At 58.1% G+C, this 22,827-nt stretch overlaps 3 protein-coding genes across 10 annotated transcripts; 1 reads left to right on the forward strand and 2 right to left on the reverse strand.

Annotated features, from left to right (window-relative positions):
- The first annotated feature begins 179 nt into the window (after positions 1–179).
- Positions 180–4,536, forward strand: TIGD5 (tigger transposable element derived 5). The gene has a single exon (XM_064268165.1). It carries the CDS (start codon positions 213–215, stop codon positions 2,202–2,204), a length of 1,992 nt encoding a protein of 663 aa, XP_064124235.1. The 5' UTR covers positions 180–212; the 3' UTR covers positions 2,205–4,536.
- Positions 4,537–4,963: 427 nt separating this feature from the next.
- Positions 4,964–9,040, reverse strand: PYCR3 (pyrroline-5-carboxylate reductase 3). Its single transcript, XM_010601709.3, has 6 exons — positions 8,934–9,040; positions 8,004–8,068; positions 7,409–7,588; positions 6,908–7,120; positions 6,502–6,594; positions 4,964–6,366 (listed from the first exon to the last, which is right to left on the reverse strand). Exons 1-6 carry the CDS (start codon positions 9,025–9,027, stop codon positions 6,184–6,186), a joined length of 828 nt encoding a protein of 275 aa, XP_010600011.1. The 5' UTR covers positions 9,028–9,040; the 3' UTR covers positions 4,964–6,183.
- A 1,370-nt stretch (positions 9,041–10,410) lies between these two features.
- On the reverse strand, positions 10,411–15,295 carry GFUS (GDP-L-fucose synthase). Of its 8 annotated transcripts, none has more exons than XM_003422395.3 (11): positions 15,106–15,212; positions 14,160–14,316; positions 13,799–13,913; positions 12,842–12,970; positions 12,495–12,568; positions 12,143–12,276; positions 11,951–12,015; positions 11,506–11,572; positions 11,275–11,354; positions 11,002–11,101; positions 10,585–10,759 (listed from the first exon to the last, which is right to left on the reverse strand). In XM_003422395.3, exons 2-11 carry the CDS (start codon positions 14,303–14,305, stop codon positions 10,704–10,706), a joined length of 966 nt encoding a protein of 321 aa, XP_003422443.1. In that variant the 5' UTR covers positions 14,306–14,316; positions 15,106–15,212; the 3' UTR covers positions 10,585–10,703. The 8 variants fall into 8 exon arrangements, with proteins under 8 accessions (XP_064124238.1, XP_064124239.1, XP_064124237.1 ...); XM_064268171.1 differs by having other exon boundaries at positions 10,643–10,797; XM_064268168.1 differs by lacking the exon at positions 11,506–11,572 and having other exon boundaries at positions 10,411–10,797; positions 15,203–15,295.
- Positions 15,296–22,827: the final 7,532 nt, after the last annotated feature.

The raw sequence follows: 22,827 nt of genomic DNA on the forward strand, positions 1-22,827 counted from the left end.
GCGGCGCGAGTCCGCTGACGCGCGCCGGGCGGCCAGTGCGCAGGCGCCGCTGCCGCGTGGGCGGGGCTGGCCCCGAGCGCATGCGCCCCGGCCGCCCTTCCCCGCGGCGGCAGCGAGCCCGCCAGACAAAGGGGAGGGCCGGGGGCCGCGCCCCGCTCCGCCCCAGCGGCCGGCGGGCTCGGGCGTATGGCTCCCGCGTCCCGGCCGCCGCCATGCACCTCGCGGGCCCCCCGGCCGGCCCGGGCCCGCGCCCCGCGCCGCGCCGTGCCCGCCGGCCCCCGCTCGCGCGCCCCACCGAGCCGCCGCGGGCGCCCGCACCCGGTGCCCCCGCCGCGCGCCCGCTGCCCCCCGCGCCCGGGTCGCGGCCGCGCGTGGCCGTGAAGATGGCCTTCCGCAAGGCCTACTCCATCAAGGACAAGCTGCAGGCCATAGAGCGCGTCAAGGGCGGCGAGCGGCAGGCCAGCGTGTGCCGCGACTTCGGCGTGCCCGGTGGCACGCTGCGCGGCTGGCTCAAGGACGAGCCCAAGCTGCGCTGGTTCCTGGAGCAGCTGGGCGGCGAGGTGGGCACGCAGCGCAAGAAGATGCGGCTGGCCAACGAGGAGGAGATCGACCGCGCCGTGTACGCCTGGTTCCTGGCGCTGCGCCAGCACGGCGTGCCGCTATCGGGGCCGCTCATCCAGGCGCAGGCCGAGGCCTTTGCGCGCCAGATCTACGGCCCCGAGTGCACCTTCAAGGCCAGCCACGGCTGGTTCTGGCGCTGGCAGAAGCGCCACGGGATCTCCAGCCAGCGCATCTACGGCGAGGCCGAGCCCCCGCCTCCCGCGCCCGGCCCGCCGCCGGCTCCCGACCCGCCGGTCAAGGAGGAGCCCACCCTACGGCTGCCTGGGGGCGCGGGGCCTTTCTCGGCCCGACCGCCCGCCCCGCTGCCCCCCGCCAACGGCGGCTACGGCGACGAGCAGATCTACAACGCCAACGTCACCGGCCTCTATTGGAAGCTCCTCCCCGAGCAGGCGGCGCCCCGGGGCGCAGGGGACCTCGGGGGAGGGGGCTGCGGGCGGCGCTGGCGGGGCGACAGGGTGACCGTGCTGCTCGCCGCCAATCTGACCGGCAGCCACAAGCTGAAGCCGCTGATCATCGGGCAGCTGCCTGACCCGCCCAGCCTGCGCCATCACAATCAGGACAAGTTTCCCGCCTCTTACCGTTACAGCCCGGACGCCTGGCTCAGCCGACCGCTACTGCGGGGCTGGTTCTTTGAGGAGTTCGTTCCCGGCGTCAAGCGCTACCTGCGCCGCAGCTGTTTGCAGCAGAAGGCCGTACTGCTGGTCGCCCACCCGCCCAGCCCGAGCCCGGCCGCCAGGACGCCGGCTCTGGGCGAGAGCGAGGAGACGCCCAGGCGGGCCCGACCCGAGCCCCCTGGGTCCCCGGAGGAGCTACAGACACCCGATGGCGCTGTGCGAGTGCTGTTCCTCCCCAGAGGCAGCGGCCGGGCGCAGATCCCCGCGCCGCTGGAGCAGGGCGTGGTGGCTGCCTTCAAGCAGCTGTACAAGCGCGAGCTGCTGCGCCTGGCCGTGTCCTGCGCGGGCGGCTCCCCACTGGACTTCATGCGCAGCTTTATGCTCAAGGACATGCTCTACCTGGCCGGCCTCTCCTGGGACCTGGTGCAGGCCGGCAGCATCGAACGCTGTTGGCTGCTGGGCCTTCGGGCCGCCTTCGAGCCCCGTGCCGAGGAGGCGCATGGGGCGCCACCAGCCGGCCAGGCAGAGGAAGCAACCGAGCACAGCACGGTGGTCAGCGACCTCAACCATCTGGCTGCACTGGCCTACAAGCGCCTGGCGCCCGAGGAGGTGGCCGAGTGGCTGCACCTAGATGACGACGGGGGGCTGCCCGACAGCTCCCGAGAGGAGTCAGGCGCACGCCCGCCGCCCTGGCCAGCCCGGGAAGACCCTGCACCCCAGGCCAGCCTACCCCCGGGCATGGGAGGCGGAGAGGAGGCGGGGTTGGGGCCTGCAGCGGCCGAGCGGGAAGGGGCCCCAGTGCCCACCGCTGGCGAGGCTATTCGGGGTCTAGAGACGGCTCTTCGGTGGCTGGAAAGCCGGGACCCCGGGGAGGTGGGGCCGCTGAAGCTGGTGCAGCTGCGCTCGCTCATCAGCATGGCCCGGCGATTGGGGGGCGTCGGCGGGGCAGTGCCGGAGGACGGGGTGTGACTATCGGCCTGAGCGGCCCCCAGCGCCTTTTTTTTTCCTTTTCCACTTGCCGGAGGGAATATGCAGTCCATCCCACTGCTCTCAGTCTCAGGGGGCTAGAAGAGTCGCCCAGGCAGCTCCCTGGGGGAGCACACGAAGGGCCGGGTCACGGTCTCAGCCAGGGTACCTGCAACAGGATCCCGGCAAGCGTAAGCTTAGCGGCAGCACTTTCCCGTGCCCAGCCAGGCCCCCGTGGGACTGGCTCCCGAGGTTGGCGGGACTCCAGGCTGTGCCTGTCAGCACCCCCCCCCACCCCAAATCGCCCATCATGTGCACTGGACAAAGGCCAGCACCCCAGAAGCAAAGCCCTGGTGCCGCGTGGTCTGCTGTGGTTGCCATGATCTTTCCTCACAGCTGTCAGAAGCTCAGTGGAGAAGCACACCACTTTTTTTTTAAACACAGCAGTACACTTTTTAAAAATAATCCTTAGAGGGGCCATGAGAACAGGAGCAGGGCGGTGGTCTCTGGGCTGCACCACCAGTGGTGCTAGTCGAGTGCCAGGGTGGGCGGGGTAGGCCCCCTTAGTGATCAGGGCCTGTGTGCAGCAGGGCTGCGTGTCTCTGTCCCGCTGGACGTGGGACTGCTTCATTCCAAGCAGGTCACCTATTCCCAGGGGTTGGCCAGTGTCTCTGAGGGGTGCCACCAGGGTCCCGCAGAGGGTGCAGCTCCCCCAGGCCTCCCCTGCCCCAATGTGCCCCCTAGGGGTGCAAGTCAAGCAGTTGAGGGTACAAACACTTGTCTTCCTGGTAGAGCCTGGGCTTTGGCAGGCAGGGCGGCAGCTGGGGTGAGCACCCCGAAAAGGAATTTCCACACGAATCCAGGAACGTTAACGGTCCTCTTGAGCTGCCACCATCCAGAACCAAAACGTCTAGTCAGAGCTGTGGGAAAGTGGGGAATTTGGGAGCAAGAGAAGGATGGTGTGGGCATGGTGAGCCCTGTAGCAGCCTCAGGGCTATCTGGCCATCTGAGGCTCTCTCCCTTGGCAGCCTGGCTGGTTTCATGAAGCTCAGTATGTTTACAGTGGCTCTTGGGTCTCCAGCTGACAGCCATTCATTATCCAGGGCAGGGAGCTGGCTGAGGGTGGTGCCAGGTGAGGGCCACTCAGCTGAGCCCTGACAGGCAGCTCAGGAGCTCTCTGTGAGGTTTCAGTCTCAAATTGAATGTTCTGTTGAGACCTTCCTGTTGGCCTGAGGAGGGGGCAGCTGTGGGGGTGCTGAGGAGCCCTCTTGTTACCTCCTGTGGCCCAGTCTGCTCCCCATCGTGCCAGCCTCCTCCCAGCTGTCCCCTCTAGCTCTGGGAACCACACTGCACTGTCCCTGTGCCCTGGACAGGTGTGTCTGGTAGATGGTGTGTGGACCGCTCCCTAGACTGCTGCCAGGTACAGGTGGTAACCTAGAATTCCCCCATGAGAGGGCCCATAAGTGTCTTCCTTCTCGCACGGCTGCACCCTGTGTCCTGGGTGCTGCTGCGGGACAGGCTGCAGGCTCCAAGCCCCGCGCATAAAGAAGGCTGCTCCAGCCCTCACTGTCCTCCACACCGAGGTGTGTCCCCAGCCTTCAGAGAGCCCAAACAGGAGCCAGAGGCTGTAACCTGCGCTCATACCCCAACCTCCTGGTTTCAGTCCAGAGTCTGCAAAAGGCACCATCCCCACCCAGCCTACTATCCTGCTGGGCCCTGTGGGCATTTAAGTTTGCAAGCCAGGTCCGTAATAATGAGGGTGAGGGAGTTGATGCCTTGGGGTAGAAGCTGCTAGAATCTCCCTCAACAGTCATTGGCCACCTGCTGATCAGGCCTTGTATTGCAAACTGGGTTTCTTGCTACTTATTACCTGCCATCCTTGCAAGGGTGCATGAGTACCCCCCAGTACTCTCAAACTTGGGGCCTGGCCTCTTGGCATGAAAGCAGCTCTACATAGTTGGGGTTGTGTCTGAGGCCAAGGCTTGAACTGAAAGGCAAGTCTCCTTGAAGGGGCTGCTGGCACATGTCCACTTGGGAGCGGCATGCTTGGTTGAGGGCTCATCCCTTTAACCACCCAACCTCCCTGAAACTGAGTTCACCTGGTTAGCTGCCGCCCCTCAATGGTGCTTTATAATAAAGGTTGAACATGTCAACTTCATAAGATCAAAACTTTTTAATTATCATTTTGTCATTGTACCATCCCCAATCTAAAGTTTTATTTTTATAATTTTAGATCCAGTGCTTGGATCGAGAACATCCCATTGTTTGAGAAAGTGGGGGGAGGGCATAGAAATGCAAAAAAAAAAAAAAAAATTAAAGGAAAAATCAGTGTCAATTTCTACCCTAAAAAGCAGTCATTTTAGACTTAAAGGGGAAAAGGTCTGCGTTGGATCCCCTCCCTCGGGAGTCTCTTGGGGGGACTGGGGACTAAGCCCATCCTGGTGCCTAGGGACCCGTCAGAAGATGAATCACTGTGACCTGCTGGGGAGGGCTGCCTGGGAATTCTCGGGGGGGGGGGACTGGAAAGGGGCACCCAGAGCCTGGCCTCCAAGCCTGCCTGGGCTCAGTGGATGCCAGCTCCCCCGGGGTGCAGTCGGGCTGTGGTGGAGCCGAGGACTACACCAGGCAGGGCTCAGTGATAGGATTCGCGGCTGGGTGGAATGCTGCCCTCCCGAGCCACCTGCTCCTGCCAGCACAGAGGTCTACTCATAGCCCAATGCCCAAGGCCTCGATTGAGACCTACTGTACTTTCAAAATGAAAATAAGCAGTTGAAATTTGGCTTTATTAGCTCCAGTTAAATGACATCTCATTTAGTCCTGTAATGTTGAGTCTTCGTGCCCACCTTACAGAGAAATCAGAGCATGGAAGCAGTCACAAGGTTACCCGCCTGACATGTGGCAGACCCCCATCGGCCCAACGACAGTTTGCTGAGGACTGGGGATGGGCTGGGGCTGGCGCTGGGAGAGCACTGCTCTCCTGCTGGTGGGGGGAGGCAGGGACAGGGCTCTCTTGGTGGACTGGCACCTCCCTGAGCCCTGTCAGCAAAGAGGTCAATCTGCTCTGGGTGGCACAGCCGACTAGCAGCATGTTGGGGACTGGAGCCAAGCTGCCAACGCCGTGGAAAGGAAGCGGGGGGGGGGGGCAGCAGGTTGAGTGGAGAGACTCAGGTAAGCCTTGGAGACAGCAGGCCACCCAGCCCCCACAAAGGCCCCAGCACCCCAGCTTTTAATACCATGTCTGCTTTCTCACCCGCATCCCTGGTTTCCTGACCTCTCTCCACTGGGGACATGCTGAAGAGCCAGGCAGGCAGAGGCCAGTGGTGTGCAACAGACTCTGCAGACTCCCCACTCGGGGGGGGGTCACTGGGGCCCCTACCCCACCCACAGTCTACCACAAGGAGCAGTGCTGGTGTGAGCACCGTGCTGGCCCCTTGAGTGGAGGCTCTGCCCTAGGTGGGCTCCCAGGGGAAGGGACTTGGTGCAGTTCTCTCTGTAGCTGGCAGCAAAGGATACAGCCCACAGCAGGCCAACCGAGGCACAGGACAGGTATGCAGCCTCACGCCCCTGGCTTTACTGCGGGAGGTGGTCTCAGGCAGGCTTGCTGCCTCCAACACACCCACAGCTAAGAGGAGAAAGGGGCACCTGCCACATGTAATGGACCTGTGGTGCACCGGAGGGAGGCACTGGGCACCGGGGCACCAGGCTGGGGCTGCTATGCATGTCTGTAGCCAACCACCCAATCCTGCGGGGCACCCCACCACAGAGATCTTCCCCTTAAAAGGGCTGTCACCATGGTATCCCCATCAGTGAGCCCTGCCATCCCTTGAGTCCTGTCCCTTCACAGGGGGGAGGGAACAGCCATGCTGTCTTGGGGGTAGGGGCCATGGAGGGATAGGGTGGCAGACTGGTGTACTCTCTGGTGCCCCAGGCTGGGCGGTTCCCAGCACTCAGGGCTTGTGGGGCCTGTGCCCCATCCTGAGCCTTACTTCCTGGTAAGCTCCTTGGCCCGGCTGGTGGCAGCCTCCACGGCACTCATGGCAGCTGCCCGCAGTCCACCCTGCTCCAGAGCATGGAGCCCATGGATGGTGGTGCCACCTGGTGTGCACACATCCATCCGCAGCTGGGCGGGGTGCCGGCCGTCCTGCAGCAGCAGTTTGGCCGTGCCCTGGGGAGAGGAACACTTGGGGCTGTGACGGAGTCAGGACGGCCCTCCTCCTGCTCACTCCCCACCGGGGACTCTGCCCTGTCTGGCCTGCCCAGCTCCCTCCTCACTGCTCCAGGAGGCCCTGCAGCTGCTCACCAGCAGTGTCTGGATGGCGATGCGGTAGGCCAGGTCACTGGGCATGCCCATCTTGATGGCACCTTCAGCCAGGGCCTCAGAGAAGGCGCACACCTGTAGACAGACATGGTGGAGGCGGCTCAGACCCGCTCTGCCCTGGACACGGCACGCAGCCCTGTGAGAGCTCAGAACCCTGCAGGCCCAAGGCCCAAGGTGCAGGGCCAAGGCCTGGGCAACCACCTTCAGAGGTGACCCAGGAGTTGCAAAGGAGATCAGCAGAGACCCAGTCTGACAGAGTGGGAACGTAATGGGTGTCCCAAGGCAACGAGAGGTAAAGAGACAGGGCCACCACTGCCCTGTGACACGGAACTCAAGCCTGTGAGTGAGCCTGGAAGGTGAAGGGTGGGGGTGGGGAGACAGCACTCACAAAGGCCACACCACTGCCACCAAGGCCAGTGTGAATGTCCACGTAGGCCTCGGGCACCTCCTCACACCACCCACAGGCTGCCAGCAGGGTCTGCAGGAGCTTGGCTTCGCTGTTGCTGGCCCAGCGGCCCCGCGCCATCACCACAGCCCCCTCCTGGACCACGCAGGGCAGGTTGGGCGAGATGCGAAGCACCCGTGTGCTCGGGGGCAGCAGCTGCCGGAGTGGGACTGGAGTCAGCAGCCAGGAGGCTGCAGGCCCCCTTCCTGCTCCCAGTTTGGCTCCAAGGATGACCCTCACCCAGCCTCCGGCCCCCAGCCCTGTGCAGCAGCCCAAGGGCTACAGGCAGGCTCTTGGGCACCCATCCCACTGGCCCCTGAAGGGTGAGTGCAGCCTGGGGCAAGAGAGGGAGGGAATCAAGCCAGCAGTACCCACTTGGGTCAGAGCTCTCTAGTGGCTGAAGGGAAGGCCCCCACCCCCCGACACTTCACAGCAGCCACTCACCTCTTCCAGAGTACTCAGAGGGACCCCCCCAGCCACGGACACCAAAATGTGCTCAGCAGTGACCACAGGGGCCACCTCCACAAGGACAGCCGGCAGCACGTGGGGCTTGGTGGCAAGGAAGACGAGGAAACAGCTCTGCAGCACCTCCTGGTTGGCATGGGTGGTCCGGCAGCCCAGAGCCTGTGGCACCATGGCCAGCAGGCGGCTGTGAGCTGGGGTGGACCCTGAACACCACCTGCCTGCTGGAGGCCACCTTGCATCCCATGGCCCCCTCAGGCCCCTCTTGCTGTAAGTGCCAGCACCGCCCCACTCCCGGTACCCAGGTCTCACCCACCACCCATCCTTGTTCAGCCCCCAGCCCTGCTCCTCAGAGACCCCTGAGGTTAGCACCTTCCATGAGCCTTCCCTCCCTCAGTGGGTGACTGGCCTGGCCCGCCCAGCACATACACACCTTTACTCTGCCCTGGTCTCTAACCCCCACTTTTTCAGCCCAGTGCTGCTAAACCAGCAACACTTCCCTGGCTCTGGGAAGCACTGAGAAACAGGAACCAAGAAGAGCCCGCCCGGGCCTCATGAGGGGTGCCCCACAGCTCACCTGGAAGTGGCAGAGATTCCTGTTGGTTGGTGCGCTGGCCACTACATTACGGGCTTCCACCTTTCCTGGAAAGAGCAACAAAAACAGAGGAGCAGTGAGGAGGGAGGAGCGGGAGGAAGAAGAGGAGGCGGCGACCTGGACTATCTCTTATTGGAGGGTCCCTGCCTGGTCCTCAGCTGGCCTGGCGGCACAGGACTCAAAGCGCCCAGTGGGCATGCTCCGTCCACCTGGGGTGGGGCAATCCAACCCATTTCTACTGGACAGGCTCGGCTACCTGCCTGCTGCCGCTGGACACTGCTGGGAGAATGAAAAGATGAACCAGGCCCAGGGCTGGCCTCCTCCCGTGAGGATCCAAGAGATCCCCAGGACTCTTACTTCCGGGGAAAGAAGGCTGTCCGGAACGCTTAAGCTCCTTGGCCACGTCGCCCCAGGAACCGCCCAAGGAGAAGCCCCAGGGCTGAGGGCGCGGCGAGGTGGGTGCGGAGGCAGATGACCACCCAAGGAAGGCCCAGTGGGGCCATGCTTCCTCTGGACAGGAACAGGACGCCCACTTGGTAGAAATCCCCTGCTTCTGTGGGGCACGGGGCTGGGAGACCGGGTGAAACCTCTGTACGGCCAGCGTGGGAGGCAAGGGACACTGCCGACTTCGGCCTTCGTTCGAGACCTTACCCCATTTTCCAATCCGGACTTTTTTACGCGCAGCGCCCGTCTCAGTTCGGACCCGCGTCATGGCACGCGCTCAGCAGCCGCACGTGGCTCGCGACTACCTGTGCCCTTCCACGCACCCGCCTGCCGTGCTCTCAGTGGCCGACGAGCGTCCCACCTGGAGCTCGGCACCTGTCCCAGCCCAGTGGAAGGCCACCCCGCCGGCGGCTCTCCGGCCCCCTGGGACGTGGGCCGAAGGCCCCGCGCGACGCGGCCGGCGCCCACCTGCTCGGATGAGGCCCCGCGCGATGGCCTCCGCCATGCGGCCCGCGCCCACGAAGCCAACCTGCAGCGGCACCGCGCCCTCCGCCGCCGCCATCTTGCCGCCCGGGTCGAGCCCGCCCCCACGCCTCGGTCCCAGCAGTGGGCTGCGCAGCCCCGCCCCCTTCCTCATTGATTGGCTGCTGGCACCCCACGCCCCGCCCCTTCCGTCCCGACTCCCCGTGCGCCCTCTACCGGCTCCCAAGGCAGCGGGCCCCGCCCCCTCACTGCTCATTAGTCCGAAAAAGCGCAGGATCGGCCTAGCCCCGCCCCTCGGCTGCGAGAGATCACCGCCTGGCTGCCCCCGGCTCCGGGGCGGGGCGTGGCGGAGGGGCAGGGAAGGGCGGGCCTCGCGGGCCGCAGAGGGAGCGGCGGCAGGCCCCGGCGTGCGCGTGCGCGGGGGTCGGCGGCCACGGCGGGGGGCCAGTCCTAGCCCCCAGAGGCGTCTCCCGAGGGCGCGCCTGGCGGTGTCCCTCGGGAGGGTGCTGCTGCAGAGCCCTAAGGCCACCGACGGCCGCCCAGCATTTGGGCCTTCGGCAAGGAGCTCTTTCGCGAGAAGCGGCCACCCTGAATGCCGGTCCGGACTAGGCGGATTTCTCCGGGTGGGAGCAGCCGTTTCTGAATGCGTTCTGTTTGGGGCCTGAGTGATGGAATGGGGTTCCCTCGCCTGGGGCCGTTTTTCTGTAGTGAAGCTCCTAGGCCAGCCCCACTCTGGTGTCTGTGAGCACCCCCGAAGTTGCAGGGAGGAGGCCTCAGAGGCCACAGTGAGGCTGGGCCCTAGGGGAGGCCTGGCCAGGAGCTGGTGAACTCTAGAGTGGCAGGACCCCCTGTGCATAAGCCATGAATCCCCTTGCTGGTCTTGGAGGAGACAGGGGGGCTTGGCAGGGCCTAGGGGGCATCCAGAGACTGACTGGGGAAGGTCCTAATTGAGAGGTGACCACTTGATCATCACCTGCACCCTGGATCTAACCGTGTGTCCCCAGATGGCCTGCTCAAATTCAGACAAGCCCCTTCGCCGAAAGTCCTCAGGACTGAGGTCTGAGGGAGCCCAGCTGGGCTCAGACTACCCAGGCCTGCACATGGCCACGTGTGGAGGCACAGGCTGTGGCCATGGTCACAAGCATCTCCAATGCGCCCTCCCTCCCGGCCCAGCAGGCACTGCCTGGAGACGTGACCTGCCCTTGCTTTCTCCTCCGGGGACTCTCCACCCTTGCCTGCCCAGTCCATGCCTGTCTGCCCGGCAGCCCCTCTGTACACTTCCCCCACCTGCCTGCTGCCCACCACACACATGACCTCTGCCTTTCCATCCAGGGCCAGTCGGCCCCCTTTCCCTGGGCAGGCCCAGGGTTGACTCCCAGCAGCTCTCAGGGGCTGTGCAGTGAGCAGGGGGCTGGGCCCAGAGACCTGGGGGAGGCTGCACCTGCAGTGTGGAGGACTGCTGTGAAAACCGAAAATGTACTTTATTGCTCACAGGCAATGGGACAGCAATGCCACATGTAGACAGACCAGATATGCAGGGACCAGCGTGAAAGAGTGAGGTACCACGCACTGACCAGGCCCTGGTTTCCCTGAGGATAGACATGAATGGGTGGTCCCACTAGACAGCTGCCAAGAGCCGGCCATCAGAAGTGGAAGGTGGGCTCCGGTTGCTGGGCAGACCCTCGGCTCCTGGCAGGGGCCGAGGGTGGTCACCACTGGGCCTAGGGAGGAGCCGGTGCTGCTCCGCCCACTGTGTCACTTCCGGGCTTGCTCGTAGTTGTCCGTGAACCAAGTGCAGGTCTCCTTCACGGCTGAGGGGTGGGAGGTGAGGGCGATGGGGTGACCCCGACTGGAGGAGGTGGGAGGGTGGGGGACCCAGGGACATCAGGAGAGTCAGTGTGCCTACCTCCCAGGCTCTGACCGAGTACCCCAAGGCCTAAGCTCTGAGGATGGCTACCCTTCACAGGTCGGGAAGTCGAGGCATGGGGAGGGTGGGTCTGGGAGATGGGAGGCATGGGGGCCTTGACCAAGGGAGCACTGAGGGGAGCCTCACCCTGCTTGAAGGGCGTGAACTGGAAGTCCGGCAGGTAGGCCCGCAGCTTGCTGTTACTGGCCGTCTTCTTAAACTGCCCGTCCGACTTGGTTGTATCAAACTGGACGTCGGGTCAAGGCCACAGCGGAAGGAGCCGCGATCCCCCCAGCCGCCTCCGCCTCGCCCTTGAGCCACCGGGTACTCACCGCCCAGGCAGACCCCGCCCCTCGCCTCTGGGACCCCCTAGGCTCCACCCCCATACCCCCATCTCCCCCCACAGAAGCCAAAGGACACGATGACCTCCCCGTGGAAGTCCATGGCTTCCGCCACGGCCTCAGCTGCCTCTTTGATGGAGACCTCCTCCTCCTCGCCAACTACAGGAGCGAGGTGCCCAAGGCCAGCTCAGCCACTCTGCCTGGGCAGGGATGCCTGCCACCCCCCAAGCCCGTGGGTGGCCAGCCTCCCTGTCCCCACCCCTCAGTGGGTTGGCGGGACAGGGCCACAGTGGGATGGGCCGAGCTGCACCTGAGAGGATGATGGGCTCCACCTGACTGTATTCGCGGAGGACCCAAAGGAAGAGCCGGGCCAGGTCCTGGGCACCAGACAGGGCAAGGTCAGGGGCCACAGCTCACGGACCACTGGAGCCACCATCCCCAATGCCCTTCCCAGGAGCTCACACTGCCCCCTGGTCCCTTTGGGTGGTGCTCGGCCAGCTCAGATGCCACCGACCAAGTCTTTTCACGGCCTGGGCTCAGGGCTGCACCCGTGACGCCCAGGGCCTACAGGGACCCAGCGATGGCCAGGGATGGCTACTCCCGCACCCTTCACCCCACTCCGGGCTCGCTCGTGTCACGCCCACCTCCAGCCCCAGCATGGGCGTGGGGCGAGGAGCGTGTTCGCTGGCCGAGGGCAGGGGACCGGGCCACAGAGAGGGGGCATCTGGGGAGAGCTGTGCTCCTCCTACACGAACCAGAGAGTAGATGAACTGCCTCCTCGGCTTCCCCGTGCCCCACACCGTCAGCGCGGAGCCACTGCCTGCAGATGTGGGAGGGGTGGGTGTCCGCTGTGCCGACACTGCCACCACCCCCCACCCCCAGGCCCCCGGGATCCCGTCCTCATGTCAACCCCATCGGCATGGGCACACTGGTCAGCCAGCACTTACTCTTGGCCAGGTGCACCTTGTGGATGAGGCCGGGCAGAACGTGGCCGTCCTCGATGTTGAAGTTGTCATGGGGCCCGAAGACATTGGTGGGGATGACTGCGGTGAAGGTTCGGCCATACTGCTGGAAGTAGGCCCTGCGGAGACCCGGCAGGCTGCTCCCTCCCACGTCCTGGGACCGCCCACAACACCTACTGCCCCTGGCCTCTTAGAGACACAAAGCAGACCGACCAGGAGGGGAAAGAGGCAGCCTTGGCCCACCTTGTTCCTGGAAGTCCCAGCCTATCCCATCCAATCCTAAGCCAAAGAGCCCTCCTCCCCGATTTTGGCCTCCGTAGGGAGGGCACCAGACGACCTGTTCTGCACGTCGATCATCCTCTTGGCGTAGGAGTAGCCAAAATTGCTGCTGTGGGGGGGGCCATTGTGGATCTAGGGGAGCAAGGTATGCACTGAGGCCACAGCTTCGGGGGCGCTGGTCAGGCCCCGCCCACAAGGCTAGATCTATTTCCCTGCCTGCCTCCAGGTCAGGCCCCAGCCCTGTACTACTTCCCAGCCCCGCCCCCAGCTCAGGCCCCACCCCCTCATACAGGTCAGACCCCACCCCTGCAAAGCTAACACTACCCACACCCCATGGTGAGACCCCACTCGAGGGTGGTACAATGTCCCAGGTCCTACCCATATGGCCAGACCCTGCCCCCTCACCATGGTCTCATCAATAGGGTAGGTGGTCTTGTCAGGAAAGATGCAGGTGGACAGGCAGGAGACCACTTTGCGGGCACCCACCTCGAAGGCTGCGTGCAGGACGTTGTCATTGATGTGCACATTTTTCCTCTGCAGTGGTGGGGCGGGGTAGGCTCAGGCTTCTCCAGACAGCACCCCAGCCCTCACCAGCGCCTCCAGGGGACACCCTGGCCCGCAGACAGGGGCAGTACCTGAACCTATGCATCCTAACTCCTCCCTGGGGCAAGGCAGAGCTGCCTCCCCTCCCAGGGGTTCATTCTTACATAGTCTGTCCCCCCCCCATCAGGCTGCAGGGGAGCAGGCCCTAGAATGAGGACCATACCCCTCTCGGCCCAGGACAGGGCCCACCAGCAGGTGCTGCAGAGAGCCCACAGGTAACGGAAGGAGGGGGAAGGAGCCTAGTTGGCCCATTGGGGCCTGGGGTAGGGATGGGGCTCCCACTGCGGGGGCGGGGGGGAAGGGGCCCATTCCCATCCCCTGAGGCCTCTGCTCCAGCTCTTTGGCCCAGTAACTGTACAGCCTTGGCCAGCCTACACCTCCCTGCCCACCTCTACCTCCACTATTGGTTATTTAATGACCAGGGCATTTGGACAGCCTAGAGAAGAGGATAAAAGTGGGGGCCAGAGGCCTGCTGGGAAGGTAGAGACAAGGAAAACTTGGGGCTCTAGGGGAGACAGGGGCCCCTGGGTAGGATCTGGGCTGAGCCAAGGCCAGATGCCCAGAGACGGGTGGGGCCAAATCTCAGGCCAATAAGCCGCCCCTCAACCCACAGCCCTGGGGCCCTCGGGCTGCCTCACCAGGGCTGTGCCAAGCCCTGACCCTCAGGATCTTCTGGGGTGCACTGGGAAGCCAGCCAGGGAGCTCTCAGAAGCCCAGGCCCCTGGGCCTTGCTGCCCATTGGGATGCCTCCTCACTCACCCAGAAGTCCAAATTGTACTTGATGTTCCGGAACAGTCCCCCCACCATTGCTGCGAGATGGATGACATGTGTGGGCCGAACCTTCTCAAACAGGGCCCGCGTCTGCGCTGCGTCCCTGGGGGAGCCGGGCTGTCAGGGGCTGCTTGAAGGCTGATGGGAGCTAGCAGCCTGGGGCCTGGGATGGGGGGGCAGCAGCTGGGCTGGGCCTGATGGGGGTGGTGGGTCTGATCTGGCAACAGGGAAGGTGGCAGAGTCCAGTGCCTAGCTGGTGTGAGGATGTGAACCACCTGGCTGGCTGGGCTCTTTGGTCTGGAGAAGACCTGGATGAGGGGCAGGGGCACCCAGAGATGGGCTCACTCACGTAAGATCGGCATCCTTGGAGGAGACAAACACCCAGTCCTCTCCGGGCAGGCCTGCCCCATCTGCCACCACCTTCTGGATGGCTCTGCCAACCAGCCCAGAGCCCCCTGTCACTAGGATCCGCACCGACCTCCCGGGCTCTTCCATTTCTGCTGCACCTGTAGGGCCCAACAGTGTGAGCAGGAAGCCATCATGCTCCCATCGGCCTGAGGCCACTCCCTGATGTACCCAGACTGGGGTCCCTGTCCTTCACACTGGGCTCCACAGCAATCGGGCAGGGCTGGCCCTGAGCTCCCTAGGGCAACTGGCACAGGTGAGGCCCTCAGGGAGGGGAGAAAGTCCATGCGGAACCAGCTAAGCCCATCACCGCCCCCCCAGCCCTGTTCCCCAGGAAGGCTTGCCAGGCTCCACCTACCCACCCGACCCACGACCCCCACTGGGCCCGGGAAAGGGTACATTCTGTTCCCCTCCGGCTCACAAGAGGAGTGGCAGAAAACCTCGGGGCTGGGGGTTCCTGGTGCAGATCAACAGGGCTGCTTCTGGCCAAAGCCCATGGGCCACAACAAGAGAAGGGGTAGAGTCTGTGTTTGAACCCCGTGCCCACCCGCGGCCGGTCGGCCCGGGAGTACCCTCGCAAGCCTTGCTCCTCCCGGCCAGGTCGCGCTCAGCACCGGGCAGGCCTCGGGGGCCGCCTGCTCTCCAGGACCCGGTGCCGGAAGGCGGGTATCTGCTCGGACCCTCCCAGACCCCGGGCCCGTCCCATCTACCGGGCCCCGGGGCCCAGCCCCGCAGGGAGGGGTATCTGCCCAGACATCCCGCTGCTCCAAGCAGCCTAGCCAGCGGCCGGCGGAGAGGCCGCACTGCGGGCCGGCTCGGACCCCTGCCAGGCCTGTGGCCCCCTCCCAAGCCCACCGGCCCTGCCATTCCCCCGGCCCCCTCCTACGCACATAGATCCCTGCTCGCTGGGGCTCCCGGGTCCTCACCGCGCGCTCAGGGCCCAGCCACGCCCCCTGGGGGGTCGCCTTGCGCCCCGGGCGGTTTCACCTGCGCCGCCGCACCTGCCCCGGGCACCGACAGCTACTTCCGGCGCCGGGAGCGCCTCCGGCCACGTCTCCGGCCACGCGCCCGGCCAGGTAGAGGGGGCGGGACTGGGACGGGCCCCCCCCCCCCCCCCGCGGCACTCCGGGAAATGGAGTCCTTGAGGCGAGGCCCACGGCCTCCGGTGCGCTCCTGGGAAGTGTAGTCCGGGCCGCCCAGCAGAGCCGGAAACGTAGTTCTCAGCCGCTGTCCGTCCTCGGGGTGGGTGCTTTCTGGGGCGGCGCAGAGCTGGGGCCGGAGCCCTGAGCCCGCGACCACCTGACCCACCGAGGCCCTGGGCCTGAGGCTGTGATGGGGAGGGTGGGCGCACGGGCAGCGCCACCCCGCTCGGGAGCTCAGCATCCGTCACCTACCCCCGTGTAACCCAGCTCCCTTCTGCAGCTGGGGGCTCTGCCGACTTGGGTCAGACTTGCTGAGTTATCTGGGCTGGGCTCGCTCCCGACCGCCGGCAGCAGGCCTAGGATGAGACCCGCTCGGTGGCTGGCTGGTGGCCGCTGGGGGCAGGAATGTGGGCCAGTGGCGCCAGCAGGTTCCCAAGAGCAAGTAGGAGGATGCGAGCCTCTTGAGTCCTGGAGCCCACAAGGTCGCTGCCGCCATGTTCTATTGACAAAGCAAGTCACAAGGCCAGATTCTCAGGGTCGGGAAATTGGCCCTGTATCTGGTGGGGGGGCTACAACGGGCCTGGATGGGGGGGGGGAATTGCTGTTGTTGTTAGGTGCTGTGGAGCCATAGAAACCCCACCTACAACAGACTGAAACACTGCTCGGCCCTGTGCCATCCTTACGATCATTGTTATGCTTAAACCCATTGTTGCAGCCACTGTGTCAATCATCTCATTGAGGTCTTCCTCTTTTTTCCAAGACCCCTCCACCTTACCAAGCATGATGTCCTTCTCCAGGGACTGAATCTTCTTGATAATATGTCAAAAATATGTGAGGCGTAGCCTTCTCATCCTTGCTTCTCAGGAGCATTCTGGCTGTACTTCTTCCAAGACAGATTTGTTCGTTCCTTTGGCAGTCCATGGTATATTCAATATTCTTCGCCAACACCACAATTCAAAGGTGTCAGTTTTTCTTCGGTCTTGGTTATTCATTGTCCAGCTTTCACATGCATACGGTGTAATTGAAAATACCATGGCTTGGGTCAGGTGCACCTTAGTCTTCAAGGTGATATCTTTGTTTTCAGCATTTTAAAGACGTCTTTTGCAACAGATTTGTCCAATGCAATACGTTGTTTGATTTCTTGGCTGCTGCTTCCATGGTGTTGATTGTGGATCCAAGTGAAATGAAATTCTTGACAACTTCAATCTTTTCTCCATTTATCATGACCTTGCTTATTGGTCCAGTTGTGAGATTTTTGTTTTCTTTATATTGTGGTGTAATCCATACTGAAGACTGTGGTCTTTGACCTTCATCAGTAAATGATTCAAGTCCTCTTCACTTTCAGCCAGCAAGGTTGTGTCATCTGCGTAATGCAGGTTGTTAATGAGTCTTCCTCCAATCCTGATGTCCTGTTCTTCTTCATATAGACCAGCTTCTTGGATTATTTGCTCAGCATACAGGTTGAATAAGTAGCTAGCCCGTGAAAATAAGACACCAAAACCAGATAATGACTAGAATCCTGTGACCTGTGGGTTCCCTTCCACAGACAGCATAGTTGTGGCACCTGCCAGGGTGTGCTATGTAACAAAAGATTATTGGAAAGCCATGTAGCCCTTCTGAGTCTCAAAGGCATTTAGAAACTATCTTGCAAATAAGGACAAAGACATAAATCTTAAAAACCAAATGTGGATACATTTGAAAATAGTAACTTTCAAAGTACAGATGTGTCCAGGAAAGTGCCACGCCAGGGAAGTTCCAGAACAGTCTGCCACGGAAGGCAGGGAAGCCCAGCAGTGGACCGTGTGGCTTGGTGGGAAGGACCTTGACATGCACATGTTTGATAATTGGCACAGAAAAACCAGAGTGGATACTGGGCATGAAGGCCCTTGGTGCTGGTCTTGAAACAGGCTGCTCAGCCACATTGTGAACAGAAGAACCTGCACCATTTTTCCTTTCCCTAACCCGTCTCTGTCTCCAATTATAATTTTGCTGTTAGCTCCTCTAAAAGTTAAATGTTAACCAATGTTTCCCCTTGGACCGTGGAAAAACAAATGATATCTATCTAAGCCTGTCAAACAGAACAAAAGATGGCACCAGCCACCCCTGGACTGATGGGATAATGGCAGGAAAAAGATCTTCAACATGTTTGAGATACGACCACCAAAACCAAACAGAAGAAAGAGAATGCACGTTCCACAAGTTCCTAAAAACCGTGTCCCCTTTCCCCATAACATCCCAGCTGGCCTGCAGTTCCTGGAGACAGACAGCTTTAGGAAATCAGTCCCCTCTGTCTCCATGTACCGGTATATATAAAAAAGCTCTTGCCACCCGCCTCACCCCATCTCAAGAATTGGCTGCTTGCAGCAGGCGGTTCTAAATTGCAAAATTGCAGTAACAATTTGGTGGCCCTTCTGGGGACCTCTAGCCGTTTGAGAGGTAGTGGCTCCGCAGCGGAGCCTGGGCCTGATTGACAGTTTTCCTTTCAAGTGGCCACTGGGGACTCTGTCCCTGGAGGCTGTCCCCAGACTCAGGCTCACTGCAGCATCACCGGTCCCCAACCATGCCAAAGAGGACGGTAAAGGCATGACCTAACCACGATCCTGAGGTGAGTCCACGACCCTCTCCCTGTTGTGCTTAGGGCTCAGGCAGATAGGGCGGGCCAGCGTGGCTTCCAGAACTGGACCGAGGCCCCTGGTTTCTAAGGCAAGTAATGTGTAAGACCTCACTAAGATCATCGTCGTTCCCCCTTTCCTTTCTGGCTTGTCTGGTCCGAGCGCTGTTTGTTCATCTTATGGGTGAATCTTATGTGTGACTGGGGCTGTCTGAGAGGTTGAGGCTGCCAAGGTCACCTCCGTAACCTCGTGGGCTGTCTGGGAGGTTGAGGCTGCCAAGGTCACCTCTGTAACCTGGATGGCTGTCTGGGATGTTGACACTGCAAGATTGTCTCTGTCGCCTCTGTCTGTGTCTTATGTGTAATTTATGTGTGATGCATAGGAAGTGATTGCTGAAAAAAAATACATGCTGAATTAGAACATACCCATAGAGACTCTGGAGAATTTATTGATTGGGCTGAAAAAAAAAGAGACGCGTGGGGAGAACAGATTTTCAGTCTAGACCGAGATTTGAATCACAATACAGAGAACACTCCAGGCAGAGTGTTAAGATTTTAAAAGAGGTCCTCTCCCAGAAATGAAAAAAAAAAAAAAAAAACTCTTGGCTGCAGCTCAAGAAAGAAATAAATTCCTATTGGACCAAAAGAAAAAGCTGGTGGTATGAACTACCGATGAAAATAAAAAGCTCTAGGTTCTTGGGAACAGTTGATTGGACAGAATGAAAAATAAAGAGAATGTACCAGGAGATTCACCCCTACAGTGCATTCTTAAACAATGGCAATTCTTTTCTTACGATCAATAAAATAAAATAAAAGTTACAGACCAAAAAAACCAGGCAGCCTTCCTAACTGCTGCCTTGCAGGCTGAAGGCCATCCCCAATGAAAACAAAGAAAAGGAGGGAGTCCAAGGCCACAGGAGCCAAGAAGGCCCCAAACCCCTTAAAAAGAGACCAGTGCAGTTGGTGTAAAGAAAAAAAGACATTAAAAGTGAGAGTGTACAAAATACCAAGCAACAACAAAAACAACAAAAAAGGACAATTTTGTCTTAAAGCAACAGGTACAGAACAATAAAACGGAAAAAAATTAGTTATCTTTTGCCTTTCAAAAATATCTAGGTGCACTTAAACACATGTAAATTAATAGTTGTTGTTCTTAGGTGCTGTCCAGTCAGTTCTGACTCATAGTGACCCTATGCACAACAGAACGAAACCCTGCACCGTCCTTTGCCATCCTTACAGTCGCTGTTATGCTTGAGCTCATTGTTGCAGCCACTGTGTCAATCCACCTCGCTGAGGGTCTTCCTCTTTTCCGCTGACCCTGTACTCTGCCAAGCATGATGTCCTTCTCCAGGGACTGATCCCTCCTGACAACATGTCCAAAGTATGTAAGATGCAGTCTCGCCATCCTTGACTCTAAGGAGCATTCTGGTTGTACTTCTTCCTAGACAGATTTGTTCGTTCTTTTGGCAGTCCATGGGATACTCAATATTCTTCGCCAACACCACAATTCAAAGGCGTCAACTCTTCTTCTGTCTTCCTTATTCATTGTCCAGCTTTCACATGCATATGATGTGATTGAAAATACCATGGCTTCGGTCAGGTGCACCTTAGTCTTCAGGGTGACATCTTTGCTTTTCAACACTTTAAAGAGGTCCTTTGAAGCAGATTTACCCAATGCAATACGTCATTTGATTTCTTGGCTGCTGCTTCCATGGCTATTGATTGTGGATCCAAGTAAAATGAAATCCTTGACAACTTCAGTCTTTTCACCATTATCATGATGTTGCTCATTGGTTCAGTTGTGAGGATTTTTTTTTTTAATAATTTTTTTTTTTTTAGTATTCTTCTTAGCCTTTTTATTATTTTATTATTATTAACTTTTATTGAGCTTCAAGTGAACGTTTACAAATCAAGTCAGTCTGTCACATATAAGTTAATATACATCTTACTCCTTTTCCTTACTCCCACCCACTTGCTCTCCCCCTAATGAGTCAGCCCTTCCAGTCTCTCCTTTCGTGAAAACTTTGCCAGCCTCCAACTCTCTCTATCCTCCCATCCCCCCTCCAGAAAGGAAATGCCAACACAGTCTCAGCTGTCCACCTGATATAATTAGGTCACTCTTCATCAGCATCTCTCTCCCACCCACTGTCCAGTCCCTTTCATGTCTGATGAATTGTCTTCGGGGATGGTTCCCGTCCTGTGCCAACAGAAGGTTTGGGGACCATGACCGCTGGGATTCCTCTAGTCACAGCCAGAACATTAAGTATGGTCTTTTTATGAGAATTTGGGGTCTGCATCCCACTGATCTCCTGCTCCCTCAGGGCTTCTCTATTGTGCTCCCTGTGAGGGCAGTCATCGATTGTGGCCGGGCACCAACTAGTTCGTCTGGTCTCAGGATAATGTAGGTCTCTGGTTCATGTGGCCCTTTCTGTCTCTTGGGCTCTTAGTTGTCATGTGACCTTGGTGTTCTTCATTCTCCTTTGCTCCAGGTGGGTTGAGACCAATTGATGCATCTTAGATGGCCACGTGTTAGCATTTAAGACCCCAGATGCCACATTTCAAAATGGGATGCAGAATGTTTTCATAATAGAATTATTTTGCCAGTTGACTTAGAAGTCCCCTTAAACCATGGTTCCCAAACCCCCGCCCTTGCTCCGCTGACCTTTGAAGTATTCAGTTTATTCAGGAAACTTCTTTGCTTTTGGTCCAGTCCAGTCCAGTTGAGCTGACCTTCCATGTATTGAGTGTTGTCCTTCCCTTCACCTAAAGCAGTTCTTATCTGCTAATTAATCAGTAAAAAACCCTCTCCCTCCCTCCCCCCCTTGTAACCACAAAAGTATGTGTTCTTCTCAGTTTATACTATTTCTCAAGATCTTATAATAGTGGTCTTATACAATATTTGTCCTTTTGCCTCTGACTGATTTCGCTCATCATAATGCCTTCCAGGTTCCTCCATGTTATGAAATGTTTCACAGATTCGTCACTGTTCTTTATCGATGCGTAGTATTCCATTGTGTGAATATACCACAATTTATTTACCCATTCATCCGTTGATGGACACCTTGGTTGCTTCCAGCTTTTTGCTATTGTAAACAGAGCTGCAATAAACATGGGCGTGCATATATCTGTTTGTGTGAAGGCTCTTGTTTCTCTAGGGTATATTCCGAGGAGTGGGATTTCTGGGTTGTATGGTAGTTCTATTTCTAACTGTTTAAGATAACGCCAGATAGATTTCCAAAGTGGTTGTACCATTTTACATTCCCACCAGCAGTGTATAAGAATTCCAATCTCTCCGCAGCCTCTCCAACATTTATTATTTTGTGTTTTTTGGATTAATGCCAGCCTTGTTGGAGTGAGATGGAATCTTATCGTAGTTTTAATCTGCATTTCTCTAATGGCTAATGATCGAGAGCCATGTATCTGTTAGCTGCCTGAATATCTTCTTTAGTGAAGTATGTGTTCATATCCTTTGCCCACTTCTTGATTGGGTTGTTTGTCTTTTTGTGGTTGAGTTTTAACAGAATCATATAGATTTTAGAGATCAGGCGCTGGTCGGAGATGTCATAGCTGAAAATTCTTTCCCAGTCTGTAGGTGGTCTTTTTACTCTTTTGGTGAAGTCTTTAGATGAGCATAGATGTTTGATTTTTAGGAGCTCCCAGTTATCGGGTTTCTCTTCATCATTTTTGGTAACGTTTTGTATTCTGTTTATGCCTTGTATTTGGGCTCTTAGTGTTGTCCCTATTTTTTCTTCCATGATCTTTATCGTTTTAGTCTTTATGTTTAAAAGGTCTTTGATCTACTTGGAGTTAGTTTTTGTGCATGGTGTGAGGTATGGGTCCTGTTTCATTTTTTTGCAAATGGATATCCAGTTATGCCAGCACCATTTGTTAAAAAGACTATCTTTTCCCCAATTAACTGACACTGGGCCTTTGTCAAATATCAGCTGCTCATCTGTGGATGGATTTATATCTGGGTTCTCAATTCTGTTCCATTGGTCTATGTGCCTGTTGTTTTACCACTACCAGGCTGTTTTGACTACTGTGGCTCTATAATAGGTTCTGAAATCAGGTAGAGTGAGGCCTCCCACTTTCTTCTTCTTTTTCAGTAATGCTTTACTTATCCAGGGCTTCTTTCCCTTCCATATGAAGTTGGTGATTTGTTTCTCCATCACATTAAAAAATGTCACTGGAATTTGGATCGGAAGTGCATTTTGTATATAGATGGCTTTTGGTAGAATAGACATTTTTATATAATGTTAAGTCTTCCTACCCATGAGCAAGGTATGTTTTTCCACTTATGTAGGTCCTTTTTAGTTTCTTGCACTAGTACTTTGTAGTTTTCTTTGTATAGGTCTTTTACATCTTTGGTAAGATTTATTCCTAAGTATCTTATCTTCTTGGGGGCTACTGTGAATGGTATTGATTTGGTGATTTCCTCTTTGGTGTTCTTTTTGTTGATGTAGAGGAATCCAAGTGATTTTTGTATGTTTATCTTATAACCTGAGACTCTGCCAAACTCTTCTATTAGTTTCAGTAGTTTTCTGGAGGATTCCTTAGGGTTTTCTGTGTATAAGATCATGTCATCTGCAAATAGAGATTATTTTACTTCCTCCTTGCCAATCCAGATGCCCTTTATTTCTTTGTCTAGCCTAATTGCTCTGGCTAGGACCTCTAGCACAATGTTGAATAAGAGCGGTGATAAAGGGCATCCTTGTCTGGTTCCCGTTCTCAAGGGAAGTGCTTTCAGGCTCTCTCCATTTAGAGTGATGTTGGCTGTTGGCTTTGTATAGATGCCCTTTATTATGTTGAGGAATTTTCCTTCAATTCCTATTTTGGTGAGAGTTTTTATCATAAATGGG

The sequence above is a fragment of the Loxodonta africana genome, chromosome 14 (genome assembly GCF_030014295.1).
Source record: "Loxodonta africana isolate mLoxAfr1 chromosome 14, mLoxAfr1.hap2, whole genome shotgun sequence".
In the NCBI taxonomy this organism is placed as follows: Eukaryota; Metazoa; Chordata; class Mammalia; order Proboscidea; family Elephantidae; genus Loxodonta; species Loxodonta africana.

Coding starts and splice junctions, on each gene's coding strand:
- PYCR3 (XM_010601709.3), bottom strand. CDS start 9,027: ATGGCGGCGGCGGAGGGCGCGGTGCCGCTGCAGGTTGGCTTCGTGGGC. Junction 6,595..6,907: donor GTGGCAGTGGTGTGGCCTTT/GTGAGTGCTGTC, acceptor GTCTGTCTACAG/GTGTGCGCCTTCTCTGAGGC. Junction 6,367..6,501: donor TCGCCATCCAGACACTGCTG/GTGAGCAGCTGC, acceptor TCCTCTCCCCAG/GGCACGGCCAAACTGCTGCT.
- TIGD5 (XM_064268165.1), top strand. CDS start 213: ATGCACCTCGCGGGCCCCCCGGCCGGCCCGGGCCCGCGCCCCGCGCCG.
- GFUS (XM_064268168.1), bottom strand. CDS start 14,305: ATGGAAGAGCCCGGGAGGTCGGTGCGGATCCTAGTGACAGGGGGCTCT. Junction 12,569..12,841: donor ACCCTATTGATGAGACCATG/GTGAGGGGGCAG, acceptor TTGCTCCCCTAG/ATCCACAATGGCCCCCCCCA. Junction 10,798..11,001: donor GTTCACGCCCTTCAAGCAGG/GTGAGGCTCCCC, acceptor CACCTCCTCCAG/TCGGGGTCACCCCATCGCCC.